This window comes from Molothrus aeneus, chromosome W (assembly GCF_037042795.1).
Source record: "Molothrus aeneus isolate 106 chromosome W, BPBGC_Maene_1.0, whole genome shotgun sequence".
In the NCBI taxonomy this organism is placed as follows: domain Eukaryota; kingdom Metazoa; phylum Chordata; class Aves; order Passeriformes; family Icteridae; genus Molothrus; species Molothrus aeneus.
The window spans coordinates 11042735-11056601 of NC_089679.1; the positions used below are offsets into that span (position 1 = coordinate 11042735).

At 41.6% G+C, this 13867-nt stretch overlaps 1 protein-coding gene across 1 annotated transcript in view; it reads right to left on the bottom strand.

The window, feature by feature from the left end:
- LOC136568514 (zinc finger SWIM domain-containing protein 6-like) overlaps positions 1–13867 on the bottom strand; it is a 281712-nt gene that overhangs the window by 91631 nt on the left and 176214 nt on the right. The window contains exons 3-4 of the mRNA XM_066568521.1: positions 8663–8811; positions 7986–8136 (exon numbers count right to left, since the gene is read on the bottom strand). Of these exons, the coding sequence (XP_066424618.1) occupies positions 7986–8136; positions 8663–8811 (300 nt within the window). The remainder of the gene's footprint in view (positions 1–7985; positions 8137–8662; positions 8812–13867) is intronic.

The following is a 13867-nucleotide window of genomic DNA, read 5'->3' on the forward strand; positions in this document are numbered from 1 at the left end:
TCATCTTCCTTTTTAGGCATCCTCCCGGCCAACCATGAAGTATCAACATCTGTGGTTCCTTGCCCTGTGTTTCCAGTCCTGTGAGGCGTGGATCATCCCTCAACCCAGAAAGAACATTTGGGTGACCCTAGCCCATGCCCTCAACCAAGATCATCTGTGTTTGTCAACAGCTGCAGCAGATAACCCCATGTCGACTTGCCTGGTGGAGATTCTGTTCAAATTAGAAGAGTACCCTATTTCCCTAAGGAGAATTCAAAATGAAACCAACAAAAATCCGCCTGATACCTGGGTTGAAATTTACCACTATTGAGGTATGGTCAACTACGCTAAAACTCCTGTGATCAATCCCTTAGTCCTGCGGAGGAAATGGGTTTACAACCTGCCCTACGATGATAAAGAGCCCCAAGAATTTGAAATTTTAGGTTCGGCCAAAGCTTTATTTTGCATTCAGTTTGATTCTCGGAGGTCCATGCACGCTAGGGCTGCTGTCCTTTGCTTCCCCCACCATGACCTAAATTTCAATTTGGAACAACCAAAATAGAATCAAAATTCAAAAAAGGAATGCAAACCAATTTGATGAACATTGCAATGCTGAAATTTACCATTGGGCCAAATCTAAACGTGTTGCTGTCACCGTCTTCCTCCCCTGGGTGGCAGCAGCCAAAGCTTTGAGCGAATTGGGAAACCTTGAATGTTGGGTTATGAAGCAGGCAAATCTAACATCTACTGCCCTCAGTAACCTCCTAGAAGATGAAAAAATAACCAGGAAAGCGACTCTCCAAAACAGGGCTGCCATTGATTTCTTGCTGTTGGCACATGGGCATGGGTACCAAGAATTTGAGGGACTTTGTTGTTTCAACCTATCTAGTAAGAGTCAAAGCATCCACGCCTCAATTAATGAGATAAAAAACATGATCAGCAACATGAAGCAAGAAACTGAGGACTGGTTTCAGAACATTTTTAAGGGCTGGGAAATGTCGGGATGGGTGACTTCCATTATAAAAGACATTACCGATTTCATTCTCATATTTTTTCTGATTTTGGGAGTCTTCAGTGTACTGAGGAGGATGATAACCAAAAGCACCAGCAAATCACCTTCATCCCAAATTGTGGTGGCAGCCACCACCCAAGAGCAAGAATGGTGGGAAGGAGATGCACCCAAAGGAACTAAAGTTTAAAAGATTAGTTTAGTACCCCTCCCAGTTTCATTTCAAAAAACTAAACAAAAAAGGAGGAGATGTGGTAGATTGTTTTTCTGTTGTAATCTTAAGGTGTTCCTTATTGTGAATTTATAATTGTTTGTTCCATGTACCCCCTTTGGTTTCCCCAATGGTTTTGCCCTGAAGTTGTTTGCTACTATTTTCCCGCCTAATCTTATGTCAGTCCCCATGTCAATCTCCCTTGCACCTCCCTGATTTCCAGACCCTTCCCTGCCAATCCTGGAAGTACTGCTCTCTTCCCTTGTTCACCAAATGTAACCCCACCCCTTTCTCTATCACCCTTCCCTCAAAGTTCCATTGGTGTGCCAAGCCTGATCCCCTCCCATGTTATCCCCTATTGGTTACCTAGAATCTGATCCCCGCCCTACGTTCCTCCCCTGCTGTTCTACTATTGGTTATCCTCCCCTAGTACCCTCCCCTGTTCTTAAGCTGCTGTTACCCTGTTGGAGGTTTGTCACTTTTCCCCAGACCCTCTCGGAGATTAAACCCTCTTGAGAACTTATACAAGTGGCCCCCTCTTGTCTCCTTTGTTCTGGCTTCCTCAACTCAGGATTCCTATCAACAGCCGCACAGAGCAGCTTTGCTGCCTCTGGGAATTAGGCAGCCCTGCTCTACTGCCACCCAGACCGACCCAAGGGGTGGATAGGGGGAAGCCACTCTTAGCACAGGCCAGGAGGTGAGGGCTAGCTAGAGGATCACCAAGCGACTGCCCTTGTCAATTTTTACAGTGTTTTTTTAAGTCAGTGAAGAATTGATGAGTCTGGTCTCAACATGAGCTGGACCACTTGCTAATCTTGCACCTGACTTGAGCAAGGCCTAACAACTGAAGGATCTCTGGAGTGAAGCAGAGGCATCACAGCCCAATGCTGTTTCAGTGAGACACAGAAAAGCATCCACAATTCTGTACTTGCCAATAGTTGCACTCCCTTCACTGCAAAAAAAAACAGCCTAATTGAAGAGATAAGAATGTGCACAAAGACCCTCTGATGAAGGTCAGACAGCCTTCACTGCTGCCTCAGCATGTGGAGGAGGACCAAAGTGTTTATTGTACCTCTCTTGCCAACTATAAATTTTGACCAAAGGTAACCGAGACCCTCATTAAGCCCCATTTGCATATTATCTTTCATACCCCTTGGAGTGCAAATGAGGACTAGCATGAGACGTAATACGTGTATGACTGACATCACCAAACACCACCTATAACATGCGATTGTTCTATCCCATTGGGATGGGCCAAAAATTTATAGTATGTGACCAGACCTGTAGTACGGGCCTGGTAAAATGTATTATTTGTGCATCTGTGCTCATGCAAGTTCCTATTGAACTCAACCAGACTTAAAGAGCCAAATTCATTCTAATCAGAAATTAAGTCCAGCTGCACCCAGCCCCTCTGATCTCTGAGGACCAGCTGGAATACAAGGGGGGTTATTTTCTGCCAAATTTTTATACCCTTAATCCAACAGAAAATTGGTGTAGTTGGCTGGATTGCCATGGATAAAGTGCTACAGAAATGTAAGTGTGCACCCTCATAAGCTAGGAAAGACTGGGTTAAAAGTTTTGAAAGTTATGATAATAATGTGTATTGAGCAGTGTTTAACAGAACAGAAACTAAAAGCCGGGAAAGGGAATTATCTGTGCTGCATTAGGTACTTGTCTATCCTATGCACAAGAAGAGGCTAAAGAATCCTTGCCATCCAAAAAAATTCCAAGTGTGGTATATGCAGTGATTCAACTTGAAAACAATCTGCTAAAAGCATTATTTGCCTTTGAAAAAGGAATTGGAGGGGAAAAAAAGGAAATTTGCATAGACTCCCTTTTGGTGGAAACTGGAGACTTGAAAACTGAATTGCATGCAGTAGAAAAACAGGAAAAATATCTGCAAGGAAAAAAAATAGAACCGCTGATGAGCCAATCACCCTCTCCAAAATGGAATATGTGTGATGAGTCTCTCTGACCAATGGGGATTGGATTTTATCAAGTGAGGAAGAAGCGGGAAACCATTGGGGTCCTGGCATGTTTTTAACCACCACTCCCAGAGATCATGATATTCTTTAACTGCACAGGTGGTATATTGGGCAGGAGGGATAGATCTGCAGGATAGGGGAGATCCACTGGCTATTAAAACTGCTTGATTCTCTGATCTTGCAACTTCTGTGCAGGAAGCAGTTTGTATACAGACTATGTATGAGAGAGACAGGCTTAGAAAGTCTCTTATGTTAGCCCCTATCAATTCAGCCAGATTAATCCATCTTATTCTGGGTTTTTCAAACAGTCTCAAGACTTTTGTAGCAAACTTTCAGGATGAAATGCAGCAGATTTATGTCCAAAATGCCACAGTTCCTGGGCATCCAGGGGGCTGGGTGCAGATGATACATTTAGCTACCTAGAGTGGATTTGGGCAGGAAATAGTGAATTATGGATGCTGGACAGGATGGGTCAGGGCCTCCACATCAGATAACCATTGTTAAAGCTCCTGAGCCTGCTTGGTGGGTATTAGCGGTACAGTCGCTCCAAGGCAAATACCAGGAACCTTCTATTGATATTCTAGTCAGACCGTGAAAAATTATGGTTGAATTTCTAATTGACACAGGGACCCAAATATCAGTGATTACAAAGGAAGTAGCAAATGTTTTGGAAATTATACCCAGTGACCATAAAAATTTTACCAGAACTGATGGTATAATAAAGGAATGTCCAACAGCAAAAATTTCCATCTGGCTCCTGGGGGAAAAACAATTTACTAAGGTTGAAGTGCTTGTGGGGGCTGCCCAACTAAAACTTTTAGGATTTGATTTACTTTATGGGCAAACCTGGAAACTCCCAGATGGAACTCTGTGGAGCTTCGCAATGGAAGGCACTGGGTTGCTGGGAATACAAATAGAATCTGAAAGAATGTGGGATGATTCAAGCTTGGAAATTTTTATCAATTCATTAGGGACATCGATACCATTGCTGCCTTCTAAATTTACTAATCCAAAACAGTACCCCCTACCAACAGCAGCACTTATGGGAATTGATAAATTAGTGACAGATTTTGAAAAAAAAAGAGGCATCATTACAAGGACTCATTTGCTTTATAATTCACTGGTGTGGCCAGTAAAGAAACTGACCTGGCGCTGGCATTTCATGGTATATTGACAGTTAACTGCTAATACTGCTCCTCTAACTGCTGCAGTTCCAAACATTGTCTAGATAGTGACACTGCTACTGGGTGCTGCTCATGCTTAGATGGCTGCCCTCGATGTTAAGGACATCTTTTTCATGATTCCCCTCCTTGAACAGGATAAAGCACAGTTTGCCTTTACACTGAGGGGAATCCAATACACTTTCACAAGGATATAAACATTCTCTCGCTATTTCTCACAATGCCTTGGCTAAGGTCTTAGTAGAGATTCCTATTCTACCTGACATTACATGATATCAATATATTGATGACAACCTAATAGGGGGAGATTATCAAGAAAGTGTAAAAGACACAATGAAAAACATTCATGAAACACTAATTGAATTGGGATTGGAAGTTCTGGAATCCAAATGCCAAGGGCCAGCACAAGAAGTTAAATTCTTAGGAGTCTGGTGGATTAAAGGAGCCACTTCTGTTCCTATGGGCACCCTGAAAAAATGGAGCACAGCCAGAATTCATCTTTTGTAAAGAAGTTCTGGGAACTTTAGGCTACTGGTGTAAACATATTCCTAGATTTTCTATTATTGCCCATCCCTTATACAATCTGCTCAGAAAAGGAAAATCGTGGGAACAGACGGAACAGCACACAAATGTAGTAGATTTGTTAATAAGAGGGGCTGAGACTGTTCCAATAGCTTGGCCTTATACACCTGGCTGATCCAATCCATGTAGAATGGGGGTTCAGTGAGCATGGCTCTTATTGTAACCTTTGGCAAAAGGGACCACAAAGGCCAGAAAGACCACTGGAGTTTAGCTTCCATTCTTTCAATAATACTGAACTGAGATACTCAGATCTTGTTAAGGCTTGAAAGCCTTCTAGTGTGAGTGATAATGGATGGATTATACCTTCAATATGATCTAACCTTGCCAGTTAACAAGAAGATAGAGTATCTGTCCACTTTTTTTCTTAACAGAATGAACGGCATGTAGACTGAAGCAGTCATATACAGAGCTAGTGCCTGCAAGGACTGGTGGTGGTTTTGGTGATAATTTGGAAAATGAAATTAGAATAATAATGCAGGTAAAACACTCTTTATTATTCTTACTGTCACTAGACAGAAGGTCAGGGATTGCTTGAAATCTTACATTGCAGTTAATCCAAGTTTTTGGACATACACATAATGTTAGTCAAATCATCACGTTTACCTTTTCCTCCATCTGCCAACTCACCAGTAACTTGGGAAATTTCACTATGGGTTTGATTAAAACTTGGGAGGTTATTTGGAAAAATCACACAAATCTGACTTGGCAAACTGAGGAAGGAAAATATGTTTTAAAGTGGACCAACAATAATACAACTATATGAAACTGTAACATCATCATTGAAATTTGAGACTAATAGTGACTCAGTTGAGAAAATTTATTGTCTTCCTGAGGATACATGTGCTGATACACCATGGGGAATGCATATTCCATGGGGGTGGGGAGGGCCACAATGCGGTGACTGCCATTATATGCAACTACCAACTGGTGCATTGATTGGGAAAGAACAATTGGATTACCAGATGACCCCGTACAGGTTGATGTTCTGGACACAAATTTAAATGTTTCTTGCTCAAACAGCCCAAAAATATCATAATTGGAATTGTACTGGAGTTTTTAATTGCAACTCCAATAAAACTGAAGTTCAGAGATTGGGCCCATTCGTTTGAGCTTTCAGATTAGGTTGTACTTGTCAAAACTATATCACCCCACTCAAAGACACTTGATCTCATTTGACTAACAATGATACTGAGTCTGACATAATTTGTTCAGAACTAAGTATAACCTCTATGGGGCACACCATGTGGGTTAGCAGTGATGGAACACAGTCTACTGACTTACTAATAGAGGGCTGGCAATGGCAACACATGCTGGGACTATTAACACTTTGCCCCCTTTAGATGAAGCAACCTCTTTCACTGGCTCTGTGGGGACAAATTAAAAGGGAATCAGAAAACCAATGGCAACACCGGATAGCTGGAACTGTGGTGGAATGGGTACTGGAGTGAATTTTCACACCCCAGTTGATAGCATTCCAGAATTGAATGATGTTATATAATTGAGCTGGACAAATATAAACATTGGCTATTGCAACTCATGGGGGACTAAAGGAATTAAATCTACAAGGAACTGTAGTGGTTCTAACCAGAAACTAAGCCCAACTGCACCCAGTCCCTCTGAGGACCAGCTGGAACAAAAAGGGCTTTATTTTCTGATAAATTTTTATACCCTTACTGCAACATTTAGCTTGATTTTGGACCTTTAAAATGTACCAAGAGCATTATGGATTTGGCTTTGTTCTCCACAGTGTTTACATATTGTCCCAAGGGGTGTCTTTAGTAAGTTTTGAGTTCTTTGGGGATTTTTTTGGTGGGGTTTTATTTCTTTGTTTTGGGCTTTTTGTTTGGTTTTGTTGATTTGCTTTTATATGTATATATATTTATTTTAATATTTCATGCCACATAAGTCAGGAAAAGCAATATTGACCAGAACACATCTCAAGACAGATTCCCATATGTCTAGACTTGAAGTGTCTTTCCAGATTGAATGACAGCACAGGTAACTACTCCAAGATCCATGAATCACAAGGCAATTTCATTTAAGCTGCATCTTTTCAATTTGTTTTGAGAAAGCCTCCAAGACAGTATCCAAAACTTTACTACAGCTAAGATATACACATTAATTCCTTCACTCATACACTCAGTGATTTATCTTTTAGGGAAACAGATTTACTAATGTATTGAAAATAATCACTTTTATCTTCTATATGCTTACATACCAACTGGTTAGTGGTTTGTTCCAGTATCTTAAATCTAAGAAAACAATGCTGAAAGGTTACTTAATATTATCCTTTCTACTCACCTACCCACCTTTAAAATCTTGGTGACATTTACCTTCAAGTTGTTTTTAACATCCCTTTCTATCACAAATTCCTATAGATTTTGAGAACTTCTGAAGCAGCAGTTCAAAACTCTCTCAGTGAGTTTCTTGAACACTTTAAAGCAAGTGTCTTTAGACTTTAACAGTTTAAATAATTCCTTCCCCATTCCAGCATGTGTTCTTCTCTCCATAGTACATGTTATATCTGGTCACAACTGACCTTTCCTGTAAAGCAGTGTTAGTTGTTATAGCCCTCTGTTACTTGATCTCCTTTCCTACTCAGTAAGGGACTTCTGCTTTCCTTTGTTGCTATCTTCTCATACTCTTTATGAATCTTTTCTTTTTGCCTTCTATTTCTCTCTAGTTTTTAATCGATTTCTTCCTTAAGCTTTTCAGTTTATCTCTAGTGGCTTTTATACTTACCCTCAGTTGTGTAGCTACATTTCCACTTTTTGTTTTATTCTTTTTATAGTTCCTCAGGTACTTACAACCTGTTACAATCATACTTGTTTTGTAGTATGCTTTCTCTCCTCCAATTGTAATTGTATCATATAGTAGATCAGAAATTCAATTTCATCCAACCTTAACTGAACAAGCAAACCTGAAGAAAATTCTAACTTGCTTTACCTAGTACCACAGTAAGTTTACACCCCAAATATGTAATTGTTTCTTCATTATACACATGAACACCTAAATGATTTTGAAGTCTATGCGTTTACCCAGTTCATCCCAGAGTTGCCTATACTTGTCAGTCATTGCAGTTCCTTGTTGTGTCCAAAGCGACAGACGAGGGTCGGCCATGAACTGTTCTGTTATCAATGTCAACATGCGAGCTCCATTTGAATCTCTCATCTTCAGCATCTCTCGCACCTAGGAAATGAGTCTTTTAATATAAACTTGAAAAAAACCCAAAACAAACCACAGTACAGACGATATGCTGAAGTGCTAAATATTCCACCTCTGTTAAATAAGACATATAATTTATATATTTGATGTGAAATTTTTAAGTAGAAAAAAAAATCTGCCTTCCCAATTTTAACAATTTTTAGTTTCAGTATCCCATTGCAATTCTGCAAATACATTTCTTCCACAAGTAATCCACAGGTGTATTATGCAAGCTACTGCAAGACCATAATTTCTACAGGTCTCTCCAACATTTTAAGGGTAGGAAGGAAGAGAACAGCAAAGCTGTAGACAGTTGAAATGCTACTTCATATCCTTAAACTAATATCAAGACACACCAGATTGCTACCCATTGCATTATTAACTTGCTATCATGTTCCCAGGGCTTTGTCTTGTTTTAGAACAACAGGACTTCGAGTAAGATCTGAACAAGTACAGACTGGATGGGGGAGTGGGGGGAGAAAAAAGAGGGAAGTCTGAGTACTCAACATACCTTTGCAAAAAGCAAATTGAGTTGCTTCCCTGATCCATGATATCCACCCTGGGAGAGGAAGAGTTTAACCTGTTCTTGGACCTGTTCCTCATCCAAATGCCAGCAGTTTTCATCATCTATGCTAGCACCTGCTGTTGGGTCAGGAGCACCTGCAAACAGCAAGAAGATAAATCATTATGTTCTACATAAAGAAAAGAGGTTTGTGGGTCCAGGGCAAATGAGTACTGCAAAGGATTTTGGATTTGTGTATTGTCCCATTTTGGATGTATTGACTTAAAAGGTTCTTTAAAATAGACCTAAATTTCTCCTAAGCAGTCTTAAGCACTTAGAAATGACAGTCTATGAAAAGGTATTTAAACAAACAATATTTTATAATAAAATGTTAAAATCAAGATGAGTTTCTTCCTCCTGCCTCAACAGTTATTCTAGAATGCTTTTACAAACAAAATTACACTTAACATAATATTTCAACAACTGCGGTGTTAAAACCACTCTCCCCAGAACACCTGTGTGACTTCTGTACCTTCAGCAATCTTGGTCAGGTTTAAGTTACTACTAATGAGCACTGCTATTGATGAACATGAGGAAAATCATCACTTCAGTGCCTTTGAGCTGTGATGGCTCTGCAAAGCTAAACAAAGAATAAAGAATAAAAAATAATTCCCAAGCAAATCCAAAGTCTTTAAGCACTAAAGGCATTAACATAAATAAGTTACAGCTGTGTAAGATTGTGGTGCTTCTGAAGGAGCATTTTTCCAATAGGCAATGTCATCAGCACGCAGTCAATTCAAAGCAACTCTTGCCTGAATTAGCTTAGTGCCAAGTGAAGTGACTGGATTTACATCAGGAAGTGCTTTGGCCACGGGTTGCTCTAACTAAAATTTTGTAGCTGAGATCAGTGATTTTCCCCTTATGGCTTTTTTTAAAGTCTGACAAAAATAAAACAAGTTCTTGCAGTATCTAACAATCTACATATTTCTGAAGAAACCTGCACCTTCACTGAATATTTTTAAGAGGTATTCTAACAGAAAAAATTGAAAAGCACTTATCTAGACTGTCAGTGGAAAAAATGGTAGTGCATCACCATACTCAGATGTAAGGCATTTTAATCATGCCCAAGACTGAACTGTCACAGCCACAGCCGGTCTGAGGCTGTACAAATTTGGCCGTAATAAGAAACCAAATTTGGCTAGCCTAGTTTGTTATAGCCTAGAGGTAAACAAGTCCCTGGGTGAGGCAATGATAAGTTGGATTCAAACTCAAACAGAGGACCCCAGCCAATCCCATTCAATCCTGAATGCAGATGTATCATTGGTCAGGGAGCTGGGTGGTGTTGAAACCTCAACCAATCAGTTGTTCAAGCCCAGGAATTTTGAAACCCCTATAAAAGAGGGTAACCATCAATAAATCTTGGCTGTTGTTGCATGATCTCGGTGTGTTCAGTCGTGTGCCTATCTCCAAACTGCGACCCTAATGTAACAAGTGGTGATCCCAACGTGATTGATACAGCCATCCACGTGTAGAGTGGGGGAGACAGAGGGTGGGTGAGTAGAACCCATTTGCAGCGAAAAAGCTGCCAAATAGTGCAAGTGGAGCCCACTTGTTGCAAAAAAGCTGCCAACAATACAATGAGAAGAACCATTTGTGGCATGGAGAGCGGCCAAAAAGTCAGGACTACCTTTGTATATACCCCTTTAAATAGAAGAAAAACACCGCTGAAAATATGGGAGGATGGATCTCAGTGGAACACCTAGTTATGAAGGTATGGACTCTCTTTTTACTTCAACAGGGAGTAAAGCATGAGCAACAGGCTCTGGAAGCTGCTATGGGCATTATAAAATGCTGGAGGCTTGTAGAACAGGCTTTAGAAGCTACTATGGATGCTATAAATGTTATAAAGCCATGGAGGTTTTTTTTGGACTTGCTGGGGCGGTTGGAAGCTGAGCAGGACATGGGGATGGCAGTGGAGATGCCACGGGCACAGCCCTCCAAAACATCCCAAAATGGCGGAGCACGGGAGGCACCCCGCAGGGGAGGGGATGCCATGCCAGGCACGTGTGGGCAGCGGCTGGAATCGGCTCTGCCGTTGTCCCTGGGACTCCCTCCCGTGCGCCCACCAGAACCCAGAAGCATTGCAGCTCCAGAAGCTGGGACAGAAGCTGGCAGCCCCACTGCTGGAGTCCTCCCGGCACCGTGCATGCCCATGCCATGCATAGACCCGCCGGTACCTGGGGCTGCAGAACACTGTATATTGCCGCATCCACATTAGGAACTCGAGAAGCCTGGGAAACACCAAGGCAGCCAGTGCTGCACTCAGCACCCAAGAGGTTGGGAGACTGGGCCACACACAGACGACTGTAAGTTTGCCAGAGCTGTGGGAGGAGAGCCAGAAGATGGCCCCTGGTCCCCAGATCCATTTAACCCTAGAGGGGACCCTGGCAGTATCACAAATGAACTTGTGCTGCTCTGTGCAATGCAGTATCAGCTAGAGCCATGTCGTGATGAGTGGCTGGGGCCGCGGGGGCTCTTACTAGCAGGGTGCTCCCTCTCAGCCTGCCCTCTGCAAGAATGAAGCAGCAGTGACAGAGGTGGTGGGAGGGGGCACATGTGGACAGCTGTGGAGGTATGGTGCTGTAGTGGTGGCAGCAAGCGCGCGCCACCAACCACATGGCACAGCCGCAAGACAGCGGCCAGCGGCAAGCCACCTTCACAGCAGGTCTGGCAAAACGCCTGCAACCCTCTGCATGTGGGCAGTGAAGAAGCAACCCAGAGAGCCTGGGTGCAACAGCAGAAGCAGTGCTGGCAGAGGCAGTGCCAAGTCCCTGCCCCCCCCTACATGGCAGGCTTTTCCTGATAAGGCGCGAGCTGCCCCAGCGCCTCCCCCAACCTGTGCCGTTTCCACTGCTCCTACAACAGCCAGAGTTCCTGTCTGCTGCAAACCCTTGTGAGCTGATACTGTGCTGGAGAAAGGACCTGTCTGGATGGGTAACCCCTTCCTCGGGGAGACTGCAGCATTTGCATAGCCTTTCTGAAAAATCCCTTCACCAGGATTTCTTCTCCTGGGAAGCTGAGAAACCTCAGAGAAAAAGGAAACCAATATTATCTCATTTGCTTCTCCTGTGTTTTGCTGCTTTGGAATGTGCTTTGGAGATTGTTTATCCAATATGTGAATTGTTTGGACTTAATGACCAATCACGGTCAGGCTATGTCGGACTCTGAGGAGAGAGTCACGGGTTTTTAATTATTATCTTGTTAAGCCTTCTGTAAGTATCCTCTCTCTATTCTTTAGTATAGCTTTAGTATAGCATTCTTTAATATCATATCATATATCATATCATAAAATAATAAATTAGCCTTCTAAGAACATGGAGTCCTATTCCTTCATTCCCCCTCCATCTGGGGAACCCCGAAAATACCACAAGCAGCTATGTGCTCAGCCTGTTGAATCTACAGGTAGTCCATGGAACTTTTCTGGTTTTTACTATTCAAATGGCAATTGCTGCATGGTTTAAGGAGTCAGTACTGTTGTTGTGCCTGTGTTACCGCTATCCCAGACCCTCACTATTAAGATTCCCCTTTTTACCATATCACCTTGTGACCCCCTGCATTGCTTTGATTGTTTTTTGTGATAGATGGTCCTGTAATGATTCTAATTCATAAGCTATCCTTTCAAGCAGAAATTAACTGATGTTTTTTTCAAGGTACTCTTTTCTGGAAAAACAGCTTCCACCTTACAATTTCCCTGATGTAAGAGATTACCACTGGAATGAAAAACCTAACCCTCTCATCCTAAAGCAATTTCTGACACAGGACTTGATATCTCTTAAAACCATTTAGAGAATTAGTCTTAATATAATTGTAATGTCCCAAGCCTAGATTTCCACCTGTCATTTCTGTTTACAATGTCTAAAAAATCATTTTCATGCTGAAAATCACTAACAACTACCTTTCATATTTCACTCATGCCAACTCCTGTTGAAGTCAATAGCAGGTTTCTGAATATAGCAGGTCTGTTACTGCTATCACTAAAATACTAATTTGCATGTTTTCTTATTTTTGAAACAAAATAAAACCATGGCTTTTAATGTTAAGTTTTTGCAACTAAGTATACAGATGCAATAATCACAGAACTGAGGTCATTTGAGATTACAGAGAAGTTAAAAACTATGTATGAAAAAGTAATAACAGAAACTTCTAAGTAACAAAAATGGTTTGTCCTGCAGCCTTGAGGTCATGTCTTTATACCTTTCCTGAAAGATAACATATTAATTGAAGGTAAATAGACTAATATGGAAACTTAACAATTTTAAAGAGTAAAATCCCAAGGTCATAAGGAAAAGGCATATATGCTTTTCATTGCTTTATATAATTTTCTTCAACATTATTTGATTTTTCTAAAACTTGACTTGTTGTGGGAACCCAGGGCACAGGGAATATTTCTCTGTCTGCTCTGGGGGGTTCTGAACCCCAGAGAAACACTGCCTTTAACCTTTGCCCCTGGAGAGGACTTCCAAGACTTTGAGATAGACTAGAATCTACCAAAGTGTGAAATAGATTATAGAGAGTAGTATAGTATGTCACTTGGGTGAGAAATTTAGGTTTTGAGATTTTTAGTATGATGTAGATAGGAAGCAAGATGGAAGAATTTGGGTGTAGTCCCTGTCTTCTTCTTCATCATCTACTCCATTTTCTGCAGTGTTGGTGGCACAGTGTAATTGGTCAAGGAACGCAGAGTGCAGAGGTTACATGGACAGTCAAGGGATGAGTTATCAGTAGATAAATAGAAATAATGTACATTTTAAGAGTTAATTGGATGAAGCAACTTTAAAAGACCTTGAAGCTGTACATTTCAGGGGCCATTTTGTGGTACTTTTCCAGTGCGCTGAGCCTGGTGTGGACAGCGTTCAAAACTTTGGATAATATAACAATTAAAAAAAAGCTGAAGACTGAAAAATATTGGAATAATTACCAATATAGCCAGAATGGGACATGTCTGAGCTTGTCTGGCCCTTGCTGCTTGACCAAAAAGTGGCAACTGTGGTGTTTTCACCTCAGAGACACCTTTGGCTAGCTGGATGCTGCAGCTGGGTGCTTGGAGGCAAGTCCAGGCATGCAGGAGCTCCAGTGGCTGCAGGATGGAGCTTTCCCTGTAACAGGTTCTGCTCCTTGGGTTTCCCTCCGGCAGCGAAGCTTTAAGGTGAGGTG